The 16,167-nt window shown below is 42.0% G+C and overlaps 1 protein-coding gene across 1 annotated transcript; it reads left to right on the top strand.

The window, feature by feature from the left end:
• Nucleotides 1-2,908: 2,908 nt before the first annotated feature.
• Nucleotides 2,909-6,164, top strand: LOC308116332 (phospholipase A2 inhibitor and Ly6/PLAUR domain-containing protein-like). Its single transcript, XM_080474475.1, has 5 exons — nucleotides 2,909-2,963; nucleotides 3,697-3,795; nucleotides 3,907-4,074; nucleotides 4,177-4,302; nucleotides 5,459-6,164. Exons 1-5 carry the CDS (start codon nucleotides 2,915-2,917, stop codon nucleotides 5,920-5,922), a joined length of 906 nt encoding a protein of 301 aa, XP_080330601.1. The 5' UTR covers nucleotides 2,909-2,914; the 3' UTR covers nucleotides 5,923-6,164.
• Nucleotides 6,165-16,167: the final 10,003 nt, after the last annotated feature.

The raw sequence follows: 16,167 nt of genomic DNA, 5'->3' as shown, positions 1-16,167 counted from the left end.
TGTTATTGGATTAAACCAGCCTGAGCAGCTCTATCTAGACAGTAAGATGAAGCAGGAACATGAATTAACAAAGAGGCACAAACACAAGAGGAACATGATTTTTAGAGTTTGAGCAAATGACGACAGAGAACAAGCAACTTCAGAAGCACCTTCCATGAGGAGTGTGTGTGTGTGTGTGTGTGTGTGTGTGTGTGTGTGTGTGTGTGTGTGTGTGTGTGTGTGTGTGTGTGTGTGTGTGTGTGTGTGTGTGTGTGTGTGTGTGTGTGACCTTTCCAGGCTGTATCATGTCTTCAAATACCCTCTCTTGGGATTTACTTCAGTCAACTTGGACAGAGTGGCCTAAAAGAAAACAGGATGGATGGACATTTTCCCCCAGGATGGAAATCAAACAGAGAAATGTCTATATACGTTACACACTAAGCTTGATTTCATTCTCTATAATTCTATTTTTCAAATCACAAGTGGGTTATTTTTCCTGCCGTTCATTGCCTCTCCATGTAGAGTCTTTATGTAAGTTCACCTGTTGCTTCATATTAAAAAGGACAGGGAGCTTTAAAAAAAAAAAAAAATCATACTCTTTGGCTAAAAAAAGCCTGTTTATCAAAATGTCAAACAATTTTTTTTTTTCTTTGCCCAAGTCTGACGGGAAGCAGCTGCTCACGTGGAGGTGCGACTGTGTTTTGAGCACCGGCCTCTCACTGCGCTGAGTTAAGTCATAACACAGACAAATCGTCGCCATGACAGTACACACGCTACAGCAGCCCTATTCAATTAGCGGCCCGCGGGCCACATGCGGCCCAAAAGCAACGCTCGAGTGGCCCAAAGGCAACTGCTGAATGACTTGGGTCCGAGAAGTATAGAAAAACATCTTTTAGTAACACTGACATGTTCTTACAAAAAATTCCTACAATATTGCAAAATTTTAAAGCAACACTTACCGTAACCTAGCAACTAACCCACAATGCATTGTGTTGTTGATGCATACGTTAGCAGCTCTATACAGGTGAAAATCGCAGCATGTCTTTGTCTACTCTGAAATGAAAAAACCGTCGGTTTAATCCTGCATGGACAGACAAGTATTTATTTGTTTTACCACCAAGTCCGAACGCCAAAACAATGTGTTTACTCTGCAAAGGAGTGCGCTCCAGTGCTGAAACACTTTAATGTCCGAAGACACCACACTGAAAAACATGCCCCGTTTCGGACAAACTTTCCCAGAGGGATCTCATGAGAGGGCGGCTGAAAATTCCGAGTTTGACTGTGTCTTACAACCGGAGCTGTATGACAATGAAGCGGACTTGCACAGCTCAGGAAAGGGCCACAGCAGCTTCCCCTTATGCTTATATCCCCCCTTTCTTCTTTTACAGCCAAAACTGCTCCATTTTCGATGGCCTAAATGTGCTCAAACCTTCATGAACATTTGCACACACGTCAGAAGTGGCAAAACATTGTTTTGCACGTGTCTGGCAAAATGACTCCATAGCACCCCCTACTGTGTTTTCACATTTGCAACATCTTTTAACGGGCAACACGTTTCACCTACATCTAAGAAATGTAGGAGATTGGAAGGGATATGAAGCACATCAGAACACACAAAAATGTCTCCAACACCCATTTTCTAAACACAAAAGGAAGTCCACCATTTGGCGTTAATGGTTAAATTCTATAAAAAATAAACAATTTCAGTTGAAGTCACGTGTTGAAACCCTCGTACAGGCTAAATTGAACAGACCAAACATCTTGCCTGCACATACAACAGGCCTTCCTGATGAAAACGACATCAAAATTCTTTGCAAAAGTCAACAGGCATGGCCATGGGAGCCCCTCTGAAAATCTGATGGTTCACCATGAAACAGGAAGTGATGTGTAACTCTACATGTTGAAATCTGTCTGAAACTTTGACTGGACACTTTACAAGTGATCACAGTCCTGCTCTGATGAATTCCACAAACCAATATACAGTCACAGTAAGAGCGCCACCCGTTAGAAGGACAGGAAGTGCTACATAACGAGCCGGTACATGCTACACTCAAAAAGTCAGAAAATATTGTGAATATTGTGTTTTATCTGAAAAAATCAATGCATCCCTTTGTCATTGCTTGGAGGAAATCTTTTTGAGGACTCGGGACTGGATTTTATTCTGATATCATGGCTAAAGAATCACCAAAAACTGTGCACTGACTGACTATATTCACCTTTTTTCCTAAGACTACTCATATGGCAGTTCTTCAATATCACTTATGTACATGGCAGATTGGAAAACGTGGCGCCTGACTGGACAGGTCATTTTCTTGATATCCCCAACATTACAACACACTGTTGCTGACTGTTTGTGATCATGTGTGAATCAAAGGTTCTTCATTCAAACTACTGTAATGAATAATTTAGGCTCATGAAAAAGACAATACTTCAAGGAGTGGTATAATTGCTAATTTAGACCAAATAATTAACTGAGTGCAATGTAAATAGCCTGCACATGGTCAGATCGGCCTCAAAGTTGACATATTGCATCAGAGGCCGGCCCTCATCACAACCATATGATTACTACTTCGGTTTCGACATCGAAGACGTTGTTCATAATTGTAAGGTGGAGCCATTAACATGAATACTGCAGAGAATGGACACCACGTAAAACAAATTCCATTACTTGTATTAAATCTCTCCAGCTAAATTATAAAACTCTGACTACATCACGTTTGCCCGATATCCACACCCTTTTTCAAAACAAAAGAGGGTGCACCTAAATAAAAATGGGTGTGGGCATAAGTGGAAGCAATCATTTTTTAATCAGGTAAATAGAAATAATTCTAGAAAAATACATATACACCCAATCATTTTGTTTAATATCTCATTAGTATGCAAGATCTAGACCATATATAGAGAGAAGTGGCGATCATACGGTGCAGTCGCCATCATGAAGCTGATCATTGCATTGACTCTCTTCTCGGCACTCGCCGGTGTCAGTAAGTTACTTTCATCTAGTATCTGTGTCATTTGAAATGAAAAAGGTCTTTGAACTTTACCAGGTTAAAAAAAAATAAAAAATACACTGATTAGTAACAGATACATTTAGTGTTCATTTAGTTTACAGGGTTTGACCAAAATGCTGTAAAAGACCAGTAAAAAAAATCAAGTAAAGCAATACAAATATTGAATAAAACAGTAATTGTGAAGCATATTAAATATGAACAAAAAAATGAACACAATGGTATTAGGATTATCTAATCTAGTCATGCCAAAGAAAATGAATGTGTTTTAAAGCAAGACCTGAAAATCAGTTTGCAGATGACAAATGAGGAGGTTCTTCCAAAGTATTGGGTTGCAACTTAAAATGTTCTGTCTGCTGAAAGCAGAATAGGATGCCGGAGAGAAGGACGGGTGTTCTCTGCAATTGCTGTCTTGTTCAAGTTAAAATACAGGCAGCAGCATTTAAAAAAAGAAAAAAACCTATTGGAAAGTTCAACACAGAGCGTTTCAGTAGTCCAGGCCATATGACCTTTTAGCAGAACTATTATTTAAAGGAAAGTACGCATTCTACTTCAAATAAAAGTATTTTTAACCATCACCGATTCACTATAGCAAAGAAACAAATCCTGGTTAAAAAACAAACAAACACTTCTTTTGATTAAATGTGAACTGTGTTAATGTTTCATTAACCTTTTCTTTTTTTGTTTGTTTGTCTGTTTTCCTTTACAGCCGCAGGTATCGATTGTGTTCAGTGTCGAAACTGTTTTGGACAGTCACCTACTCCTTGTCCAGAAGGAATTACAATGTGCAGGGTGACCTTCGCACGAAGTAAGACATTCCTTGTGTTACTCATCACATTTTTAGTTTGTTTTTTGTTGTTATAAAATATGATTTTATATTGGCTTTAATGAGCATTTTTAAACCGTCTTGACTCCACAGCTGATAACGAAGGACGCGATCTAAGGAACATATTCAGGGCATGTGCCGATGACATCCATTGTCCAACCAAACGCAGTTTTTTAACTTCATATCGGTCAACCACCTTCGAAGTATTTGCAAATACGACATGCTGTGACACTGATGGATGTAACACAGAAACTAACGATCGTGAGTAAAGACGGACTACAAAACAAACAAAAAAAAACAGTTCAAATAAAGTATTTTGGACGAGTCCCCTGACTTCTAGGTGGTTTTTTTTCTATGTTTCAGCTGGAATAGATGATTCCCCACCTAATGGATTCACGTGTCCAGCTTGTCACCCAGAAGCGACAGACTGTATAAATGGCATCTTAAATTGTACAGGTATCCAAAACACCTGCTTCGAGGCCATCACTGGTTAGTATTTATTATCTGATTATTATTTTTTATTATTGTTATTGTTGTTGCTGTTGTTATATAAAGGCAAAGCTAATTCATTTATAGAGCACCATTCAAACACAAGGCAATTCACAGTGCTTTACAAAGAAGTTAAAGAAATACAGAATAAAGAAATACATTAAAGCTTTAGAAGAAATTAAAGAAATACATTAAAATAAATAATGAAAAAATGTATAATAAATAAGGTAAGAGATTTATTAAGATAAGTTTAATAAAGTAAGTAAAATCTATTTTTTATGCAAAAGCCTGTGCATATAGGAATGTTTTAAGTCCTGATTTAAAAGAAGTGAGTGTGTCAGCAGTCGTCAGGTGTTCAGGAAGTTTGTTCCACAGGTGAGGTGGTAGCATAATAGCATTAAGTTGTGTAAAAATTACCTTTTCAATAATCTTACTTAAGAAAAGCAGTTTTCATATGGGCCTGTAGTTATTAATTACTGAAGCATCCAGATTACTCTTAACTGTTCTTTATTCACGCATTTCAATTCTTTAAAACAAGTTTCTACATGTAGAACTATAACACTGGTCCAACAGGTGTGACATTATCTGCTTTTACACTTATAATGGCTAAAATCTTTGATTGTAGTTTCTCCTCATTTTTTACAAGTATTTTCAACTAAGCGCCTTGACCCAAATAAATTCAAATCATTTCTCATTCCCCTTTGCTGGGTTGTGTCCCAAACTCTCACACTAACAAAAATGACACCATGAAACTCTGTAAATAGCTGACAATTCTCACTGGATGTCTTCAAAAATCTTTTACAGTAGTGCTTTCATATCCTAATAAACATACGGATCTTTTCTTTTCTTTCTTTCTTTTTTTTTTTTTAAGCAATGTGTTCCACAACTGCTATCACTTTATTTCAGTTAGTTTTAAAGAAGCAAGAAAAAGATAGAAATGATCAAATGTAGGTGTTTGACTAATAAAGTAAGCTCAATCTATTTTGTAAATGCATAGATAATTTTAGAAAACATACCTAAACATGACAACATGATCGCAGCAAGGAAACTCTCGTACTTTTTCTGTTAATACATTTGTTCATTGTTTTGTTCAATTTTGTTCGTAAAGTAATAAAAATCTTAACATGCAGAACATGTCCGTTTTTTCCCTCCACAGACGATGTTGTGCCGATGGATGGAGAAGACGGCCTGGAGCCCGGCTTCCATTCTGTTTGTTCGACTGAAAGGCTGTGTGATATTGCCGATTCCCAGGGTACCCTGCCTTTCTTGCAAGACGCCGGAACACTCAATGGTAGCACAAAATGTACAGTTCAAACCACAACCGCTCCTCCAACAACAACTACGACAACCGCTCCTCCAACAACAACCACTCTTCCAACAACAACCACTCCAACAACAACCACTCCAACAACAACCACTCCAACAACAACCACTCCAACAACAACCACTCCAACAACAACCACTCCAACAACAACTATGACAACCACTCCTCCACCAACTCCTCCCAAAAGCTGCTGCAACAACTGCTGCAACAACCACTGCAACAATGGCTGCAACAATGGCTGCAACAATGGCTGCAACAATGGCTGCAACAATGGCTGCAACAATCACAACTATTGATTGATTACGACAACTGCTCTTTTAACTACATTTGTTCTACCAATCAATGTTTTCTAGTTTTCCTGTCCTTCTACATCCGGTGTAATTTTTTGAACTTACTTTTTTCTTCATGAAAAATCTTTTCATGTTTTATATCTACTCTTGTGGGGCGTTCATAAAATTCCAGGGTTTGATTCTTCACTTTATGTTTCTGACCCTAAAACTTTCTCAAATGATTCAATAAATGCACAGCATTCAAACTGCTTGAGTTCTATGTGAGTTTTCATTCATAGGTTGTCTTAGTTTGACAAAGGTCACATTGAGTGAACCATATTTTGACCATCAATGTTGCTGTTAGGAATTAGTGAAGGTTTTTTGTATTATTATTCTACTTCCGTTGAGAGGTCAATTTATTTAGTTTGTTATTTATATATATATATATATATATATATATATATATATATATATATATATATACACACAGTATATATAAAGTAATATTTTTCGGCGGGAAGTAAATGTATCTCTATATCCCCTTGTTGGTTTTCTTGAGGGATTATTTCAGTATTTGTTGATAGTTATTATTTTTGTAGGATTCGTTAAAGCCCGCCTCTCCGCCTATAAATAGGCGGTGTCTAAAGGGTTGAGGCTCCTCCCTCTCGATCACTCCCATTCGAACACGCAGCCAGGCGGCTGCCCTCTTCGGCTCTTCCGCCTTCGTTGTATGTGGGGGGTTAGTGCAGATCCTTTTCCCCTGGTGGGACCGGTGGTCCTGTTGTCGTTTTGGTTTATCCTTCAAAAGCAGGTTGGGGTTTTCGTTTGTTAGATTGGGTGTTGGTACCGGCTCCTATGGCCCTGTACAGGGTTGGCCCGGTACCGCACCTGTTTGTTTTTGCCAGCCCACCAGGTACTTGTTCTTTTGATATTTTGTTAGTTAAGGACACGGGGTTGTTGTGGGGTTTTGTCGGGTTCTAGTTTTTACATAACCCGCTTGCTTTTCACGTTCAACACTTTTTTTTGAATTAAAAACCAACGAACGTATTAAAAGAAAATTAAATAAAAATTGTAAAAATCCAACCGTTTTTCTGTGTCCTTCAGGGTATGTTCCGTCCCTCCTCGGGGTGTCACAGATGCCTCGAACAAACAAGTTATCTTTCCAAATGGATTGGATTTGTAAAATAAGCTTTAATTAGGGTCCGAGCAGAGCTGTTGAAATACAAGGAATTATTACTTTACTTTCCTTTTCTTTTTCTTCTTTGACTGGACACTTTACATGTGTGATCACGGTCCTGCCCTGATGAACTCCACACACCAATATACAGTCACGGTGAGAGCGCCACCTGTTGGACAGACAGGAAGTGCTGAACAAAGACCATGACATGCAAGTCTCAGCTTGAAACTTTACATGTATATATTCACTGTCGGCCCTCATCACATCCATAGGCTAAAATACACTGTTAGTCGCAGCGCCACCTGGGGGACATACTTCCAATCGCTGACCAGCAAGGGTGAGAGGACATGGTCAATGCTGCTTGCACCTTTAATTATTGTTATCATTATTATTTTCCCATAAATTCTAATGTGTTTTTGAGGGCCTAAACATAACTTTTGCGACACTGCACAGCCATCAGGCCTGGTGAAGAATTTGATAATTTGGGGGGATTTACACATGTAACTGGAATAATGGCTCAACAGCGCCACCTGCAAAATTTGAAAAAAGGAGCCACAGAATCCCATTTCACCCAGAGCTACCAAAATCGGTACACCTATCGGTACACCTATGTAACACCCCAAGATGCAAACAAAAAAAGCCTGTTACACACATACCAGAAACTCAACAGGAAGTCCGCTATTTTCAAATCAATTTTTTGGAGGGGTTAATTCCAATTCACCTGAAAATTGGCATGGTGAAACAAAAGTGATTGGTGAGCAAAGTTTACTTTGATCGTTGAAAAATATCTGAGGGCGTGGCCAAAGTTTGACGTTTCACCATGTCGTGGATATTTTGTTGTGGTTGTCGGTGCTGTTTGGAATAAAGTGTTAAAACAAGGTTTTTTCTGTCAGGAGAAGTTTATTCGGTAAAATCCAAGGCACAGGATCATGCAGAGTGCATTCAGCAAGACGAGTGTGCGTCTGACAAGTTGTTCTTGTGTGTCTTAACCAGTGGGGAGGAGAAGGAGGGGTTTGAAGTAGAACAATTGAACTGTTGCGTTTTAGCAATAGCAGACCGTTGACTTTGGTTCACAAGCAAATAAGGCTTTGCGGTAAAAGTGGGTGAACCAAGAGTTGCAAGCTTAAAGCCAGGAAGGTGGGAAGCCTATGATAATCAAATATAATGAGTATAAAGCCAAGATATAGTTTTACCACGACAACTACGAAACAGGAAGTTTAATGTAAAAGACATTAACATGGCTTGATCGGCATCAAACTGGACATAATACTGGTACAGGTAATTTGGCCCCCTCTGGGATTGCAATCAGAGGACAACGATGTTATGGTCGTCTCAACATGTCGAGCTGTGGCAAGAATACAGCAGACGCACACATTGAGCTGACGTTCGTAGTCATGCAGGAACGTTTATTCTTCAACAAGACTCAGGCATCCTTAAACTCACAACTGGGCATCAGATCTTCATTCACATTCACAGCATGGCCATAATATCCCTTTTTAGGACAATTTAATTTCTCGCATTCTATTAATCTAACATATTTCCAACCAAACTATTGAATAACATCCACAAGACAAATAAACTGTATAACTCGTTTTTATTCTACTCCTGACTATACTTTTCAACACTCAAAAATCCTTAACACCATTTTGAACAACATGAAATACATTTGAATCACAAAACTATGAAGAATTTTACTTCTTGTCTAATATATACAGTATTTACAGTGCAGAGAAAATTCACATAATAACCAAGGCTGACCAGTCACCTACAATAGGACAATTGAAAAAAAGTATTTAGTTTGATTAAGAATCCGCTGGTTATGTTGGTTTTTGTAATGTGGGCGTGTCCACACTGTGACAGCCAGCCTGTCCACGCCCCCTGAAATCATGACTGAATCATCTGATTTTGAGAGGCGCTGCTTTTTAAAATGTCCGCCTCACCTGGCAGTGTTAAGGGAACACGGGGGGAAGCGGACGCGGCGGAGCTCTGCTCGTTAATGCTTGCGAAGAGACGTAAATCGTCCTGCAGCATATCCGTGTCCAGCTGTGAGTTCCTCCATGCCAGGCTTCTCACAGACTTCTCGTTCGTCCAGCCACTGCAGCTCCACCATTCCACTACAGGTATCGCACTCTTTTCTTTTCCGTGATCACAAGTTAACGAGGACGTTCATTCCCACACTGATCAAAACACTTCCTGATTCAACTTTCAATCCACCTTTTTTCCCTACAGCGCCCCCCGCCGGAGCAGTTGGGAAGCATGACAGGAGACTGACTGACCAAATCAATCCCTGGTGTTCGAATATTCCTGCATCTGGTAGAAATTTTTGTTGGTGTTGACGAACTTTGAGTTGCTCCTTAACTATTTGTTTTGTTTTGCTCCTGAAGAATTTTCTTCACCCGTTTGGAGTAAATTTGCTTTTGATGAACTGAACTGCGATTTCTCTGCATTTTTTTTTATTGGAACAATTTAAGTTTAACTGAGAACAATTACAATATTTCCTTTTGAAATCAGTGTTCTGCGTTTGCTTGTTGAAGACATTTCACATTAGTAGGGTGTACATTTAATTTGTGGATTACCTTGTGTTTGATGTGGGAAAAGAAGCAATGTGATGGGTTGTGTAACTATATTAACGTAACTGACTAAAAAACATCTTACATGTCGGGAGAGAGACCTGGCTGGCACCCCAAACGAAAAATCTTCCCACACACGCCCCCCCCCCTCCCAACTGTCACAACACCTTGGAGTTGACGCTCCTGATGTAAAATGAGCGTGACAGCAGTTGTAAACAGGGTGGCATACCTGTTGACTGGCTATGTGTGTAGGTTTTATGTTCGGCCACTAGGTGGCGCATGGGCAAGGTGGAGGTTATAAAGAGTATTTCTCTGCGTTTGGGCCGCGGATTTATACATAAATGTGTCGCTACACAGGGTCAGGAACATCTCAGCCAAAAAAATACACCCATGCTGTTGAAATGAACGCTGCTCTACCTGCTCTGAACTGCAGCAGCACTACTTGGTCTGCAGAGCCGTCAGAGGAGACAAATGCCAGCCGCCATGCTCAGGAGGTTACGGCGCAATGGGGAATGGTGGACGCAGCTCCAGCTGTGGCATTTGAGGCAGTGGCAGAGAGGAATCGCAGCACAGGAAGGCTGGCAAATAAGGTCATTGGCTGTCACATTAGGCTGCGTGGCTGAGGAAAGGTGGATGATGTGATCGCGTTACCATGGTCATTACAAGGACGTCACATTGTGACGAGGTGAGGAGGGAAGGAACACAACACAACACACTGCAGCTCAAGGTGAACGGTTACATAACCCACCTTCAAACGCTTCGTCTGCCTGATTAAGACACAAAGCCTCAAAGTATTTTCCTTCCACCAGAGGAGGAAAGCAGCGGGAGAAACGATCGAGTGAAGCCTTCCAGGTAGTTGTGGTTGCATTTTTCCAGTTTTACTGAGACATTCTGCCTCCATCTCAACACAGTGAAGGAGATTAGAGTTTTCTTTGTGGTGCTCAAAGCCATGAACAATTACACATGAAAAATTAAACACCTTCATTTCTTCCCAAAATAACAAAACAGTGGCCTAGTTACTCTGGGTAATCTGCTGAACGCTGTCGACTCTCCTTTCTTCTTTTAAAGTGGATTAAACCCTTAAAAAACATCTTTCACTCCAATGCAACTGCAAGACAATTTATTTTTAAATTTGACTGGGCTGATGGTTAGTACTCTGGCCTCACAGTGAGGAAATCCCTGGTTCGAGCCCCTGCTTTCATGTCGGCTTTTCTGTGCAGAGTTTTTATATGTTGTTCCTGTGCAGACGACTATCCATCCATCCATTTTCTCCCGCTTATCCATTTCCGGGTCGCGGGGGTGACAGTCTGAGCACCGTCACCCAGATCACATCGCACCGATTAAGAACGTTCCTGCAGGTGGTGAGCCCACAGGAAGGTGGTGCCCGGCGTGGGATATGAACCCTCTACCTTGAGATTGTTAGTCTAATGCTCTACCAACTGAGCTAACCGGGGGTGCAAACGACTACAGATTCATCAAACAATCTTGAAACAAATTTTTATTGTGTGTGTCCAAAACCAGCCCACGAGATGCTCCAATCCAGCATAACCACCAAATAAATTGTAAATACTATGAGGAAAATATAGATTTTTTTAATTATTATTTTAACACATTTCTTAAGAGTAGAAGATAAAACACACCTCGTTGCAATCAAACTAGCTTTAAAGCCATACTGTTAGGGTGAGTTTTAAAATTGGACTTTATGTTCAGATTGTAGTCATTTTCTGTAGTAGTTGTCTTATTTTTTTGCAAAAATATTGACATTCTCATCACGTATTGTGGTCTCCAACAAAGAAAAACTTTAGGCCCCCGTTCACACGACAACAAATACGAGCGTTTCCGCAAAACTTTCTTCACTTTTGAGGCGTTCGTTTACACGACACCAGTGTGCAGATCCACCGTGTCCACAAAGTTTTTATCCCGGCTCCCAGGGTGGAAAGATTCTTTCAGTCACTATTCCCTCCTGCAGAGAATGGAGGCCATGGGCGCTCTTACTACGCATGCGCATATCTCACCCCCTCCCTCCCATTCCTCCTGGTCATACAGTTGTAAACAAACATGGCCGACCCGTTGTGGTATCACTCACTGGTCCGTCTTCTAGTTTTATCGTCCAGATCAGTAGTTTAATAGTTGAGACTCACCCCTGATAGCATCCGATGCGTCATCAGTCCATACGGATGTCGGGTTCTCTCCATTTTCTTCACGTTTATAGTGTTTTGTTCTATGCCCACGTCTGTGTGGTTTCATTACAAAATCAAGCAACAGCGCCCTCCCGTGGCCCGGCATACTAACTACATCCTTGTCAGTGTGTCTGCTGCTGCAGTGGAAAGAGAGCCCGACATCCGCATGGACTGATGACACATCGGATGCTATCAGGGGTGAGTCTCAACTCTTAAACTACTGATCTGGACGATAAAACTAGAATATAGACCGCGGGTCGTACCACTACGCGGCCGCCATGTTTGTTTACAACTGGATGAGCAGGAGGGAGGGGGAGAGTGGTGCATGCGCAGTAACAGGCTCTGTAGCCTCCCATCAGTCTCCGCAGGAGGGACTTGCGCCGTGATAGAATCTTTCCACCTTGGGAGCCGGATTAAAAACTTTGCGGATACAGTGCATCCGCAAACTGGTGCCGTGTAAACGGACCCCCCAAAAGTGACGATACACTCGAATTTGTTGTCGTGTAAACGGGGCCTTAATTCAACCGGTGTCTTCTTTTTCATACTTGTTCCCATTCCGTCCAGGAGTCTCCGAGGAAGGCTGTAATTGATGTAGGGTTGATTGATCACAAAAAAATACATTTGATTTAACTTTAAAAAGAAGAAATTTGTTTTTTATTTATTTTATAAAAAATAAATGTTATCCCTCCATTTGAACCGATTCCCTACATGAGATTTGACCCCACACAACCACTTACTCTAATGCAGAGCGAGTCAGCGGGAGAGTCCACTCCGGGTTACCTTGTCAAGCATGCCTCTTTAACATCCTCCATCTCCATGTAACCTCCTAATTAACACCCGGCGAGCGCGGTGCACGTCGGAGCTCAGCACGGCTCCAGATCTCAGTACAGATACACCATCTTGACATCTACCGTCTCTCCTTTCGGGCTCCCTTTTGTCTGTCGTGGCGAGGCGATGAACGCCGGCGAGCGCGGCTCAATATAGTGTGCTGGAAGATAAAGGAAGTGACTCCCTGCCATGCCGAATCCATCCAGAACGCTATTACGGTGCCATGGCAACAGATGAAGACATGCGGGCCTCTCTGGAAGGGGGGGGGGGGGGGGGGGGGGGGGGGGGGGGGGGGGGGGGGGGGGGGGGGCACCGCTGGTTCAGTCGTCTCCTCCGCTACTAGATGGGCTGGCAGGAAAGCTCCACCGGGCTGCTATGGCAACAGACTGATCATATGCAGAGGGGTGGATGGGGGGTGGATGCGGGGGGGGGGGGGACGGGGTGCTGGCTGCCACGGCAACATGGGGGCCAAGTCGTCAGTTTCCCTGACTTAGAATTAGATTGACTTTGATGAGGACTTGACCTCGGGCAGATTCCCAATAACGTTTTGCATTTCAAGGAGTTTTGACATGATCGAGACTGATGTCCTTTTTCTGTGTGTGTGTGTGTGTGTGTGTGCATACATTGTTTTCCTGCTCGACCAACAAAAAAAAAAGTGTGTGTGTGTGTGTGTGGGGTGGGGGGGTGGGGGGAGTAATGCAATAGCCAGCCATACACCGAACTAGGCTATCCACTTGTGGGGTTGACACTTAAGCTTGCAACTTCTAAAATATGTAGTCTGAGACTACTGAAATATGTATGCCACGTCTGCGCCCGGGAACAGTGTTCCTCCTCCAGCCCTCTGCACATCCAGCCTCCAGCCAAAGAACACGACGGCAAACGCACAGACTCGGAGGGGCTGACAATGGCGTCACGTCAAACTGTCAGGGGGATTGAAGCAATGTCAGGAGAGTGGAGGGAGGCCTCTCGCTTCCTCCCGTCTCTCCTCCATCTGCATGAAAATGAAGGAAATATGAGGTATGGATTTACCGCAGATGTGAGAGCTCGACTTTTTTGTATGTTGAACTGGTCCATTGATTAAGCGCCCAGGCTCGATGCAACTGAAAGCAAACACACTGAGCTATTGGAAGTCTGCACAAAAACAGCCGCTGCATCTTTGTCCGGGAGAGTAACAGGGGACGTCGGAGTGACGGGAAACTTTTAAAACATGTTAAATCATCAGCCTGAGATTTCAGTCAGTGGCAGTTTAACACTCCTTGCTGTCACTTACTGGTGAAGAGAACTTCCTCCGCGGCTCCTCCACGGATTTACGAGTGCAGCTTGTGTCATTGCTCGCGGTGGGAAAGCAAAGGAGGGGGGGGGGGGGGGATGAAGGGATGAAAGCAGAGCGAGAGAAGAGGGGAATAATCCTGTCCCCTGGAGATAGAGACAGGCTGTTGTGCTCCAGTTGCTTCGGTTGCCCTTTGACCCCGGCGTGCATCCGTCTGGGCGGCACTTTGGAGGGTTCGCTCGACTGTAAGCAGCATCATTACTATTATTAGTATTATTAATAATATTACCAATATTATTGTTATTATGATGAAATACGTCACTTGTTTTTTTTCCTCATTGACGATTGCTTGGGCATTAATAATTCACTCTGTTATTTATTTTCTTGTTACATCAGCGCCACAGGGACCGAGTGCAGAAATGGAGTGTATCAATCCAGAATGCATTTGCATTTATTGAGAAATATTATTTTATTCCATTATTGCTGTAAGTGCAGAAGTGCTGAGTCATTATCATCACAGTGGAAGCACGTCAACTTAAAGGTTCATGATACATTATTTTTCTCATTAATTGTTTAGATGTGTTTTTAAAAAAAAAAAATTGGGGGGGGGGGCTCACATCTGACATGTATTATAGTCTTTATGTTATTAAATCTAGAGTTTTTGTCTCTAATAGCAGCTGTTGACATTTGGTTGACGTGTGCCTGGCAGCATTAGCTGCTCAATACTGCCATCTCCTGGACAAGAGGCAGAACTGCAACAAAGAGCAAAGCCAGAAGTTACAGCTCCTACAGGAAACGGCTGAAAGGTTTTCAAAACTCAATGAATATGACTGAAACGGTTTAAATTAGTTTTTTCAACTTTCTCTGCCGTTATTGAGTTTAGCCTCAGTTACATTTGGACTGCAACAGTGTTTTTAGAAAACCTACAAACCTGGAATTAAACTTCTTTCTAATAAACTTTGGTTTCATTAATAATAATAATAAATTAAAACACAATACAGAACAAAGGTTTTCAAAGTCCTGAATGAAATGGAGCAGAAGAAGATTATAAACTCTGCCCCTTCAACTGATATAATCATCTTCTATTTAATAGTTAAAGCAAACAGAAAATGAGGAAAAAAAACCAAAATGCCTATAAAGTCAAAGAGCCACTCTTGCGCTTACGAGTTATTTTTTATCTACATAAAACAAAACAAACAACGCTTATATTCTCCGATGTCGTTTCTTTCTATTTCAATAATAACCTTGTTTGAATCTATTGTGTTTTAGACCCTGGAGTCCTTGTTTGTGTTGTTTCATAGCTGAAATACTTTGTTTTCTTGAAATACCTTCAATTTTTTCTTTATTTTTTTGTGACGATTAGACGATTGCCTGTTCTCCATTCATCTGTGGAGCCTTTTGAACCGATCTCTGATGTTTTCGCGACGTCATCACCACGCCGCTCCATGTGCACGACGCTTCCATATGTTGAGCCTGGAGCCCGTGGACCTCAGCTGAGAGAGCATCTGGCCTGGATCCTCTCAGCAGCTCCCTCCTCCTCCTCCTCCTCCTCCTCCTCCTCCGGATGCTTCACATCCCCTGGTCTCCATGTGTGAACGCAGGAATAATTCACCAGCAGCCCTGCCATGAAATATGAAACCATCTCCGAGGCGCCCGTAGCTCTGACCAGCTGGAACAGGCTGCAGAGGGAAGAAGACGAGACCTCCAGGTCCCGTGAAGACGAGCCAGAAGATTCCTCACATCCACAGAGGGAGAATCTGCAAAAGGCTCCAGAGACGGAAACACCCAGACTTCACATGTTTCTCCCTAACCCTTGGAAGTGGGATGTTTTTTTGTGTGTGTGTTTGTGTTTGTGTCTTCCTGAAGCTGCTGGGTTTTTTTTTGAAATGAGGCAAACATGGAAATTGGGTTTTTTAATACTGTGAGCTGCTCGTTAGAGGCCTGGAGTCCGAGGCTGCACTTCTGAGTCTCGCAACAGGAAAATTACCAAGAGATGCATAGAGTTTGCATAATGCATGATTATTTATAACAAGCATGTTTCGGGGGGGGGGGGGGGGGGGGGGGTACATACCAGAAGAAGCATCAACTGACCCATATTTTGGGCTTTTTGCAGATCCACGAATTAACACTAACACCCGCCTTACAGCGATACTCAAAAGTGCAGAAGTAACTAAAACAAAAACACTACTTTATTTTACTTCCTCCGGCTGTTAGTTATCCAGGATTTGTAGACGCCTCCTGTTTCAA

This window comes from Lipophrys pholis (genome assembly GCF_963383615.2).
Source record: "Lipophrys pholis genome assembly, chromosome: 1".
Lineage (NCBI taxonomy): Eukaryota > Metazoa > Chordata > Actinopteri > Blenniiformes > Blenniidae > Lipophrys > Lipophrys pholis.
The sequence above is the reverse complement of the archived record's forward strand: the minus strand, read 5'-3'. Positions and strand labels throughout refer to the sequence as shown.

Bases quoted from the DNA above. Each gene is read 5' to 3' on its own strand.
- LOC308116332 (XM_080474475.1), top strand. From the start codon at position 2,915: ATGAAGCTGATCATTGCATTGACTCTCTTCTCGGCACTCGCCGGTGTC. The intron at 4,075-4,176 runs GTGAGTAAAGAC...TCTATGTTTCAG, and splicing joins TAACACAGAAACTAACGATC to CTGGAATAGATGATTCCCCA. The intron at 4,303-5,458 runs GTTAGTATTTAT...TTCCCTCCACAG, and splicing joins CTGCTTCGAGGCCATCACTG to ACGATGTTGTGCCGATGGAT.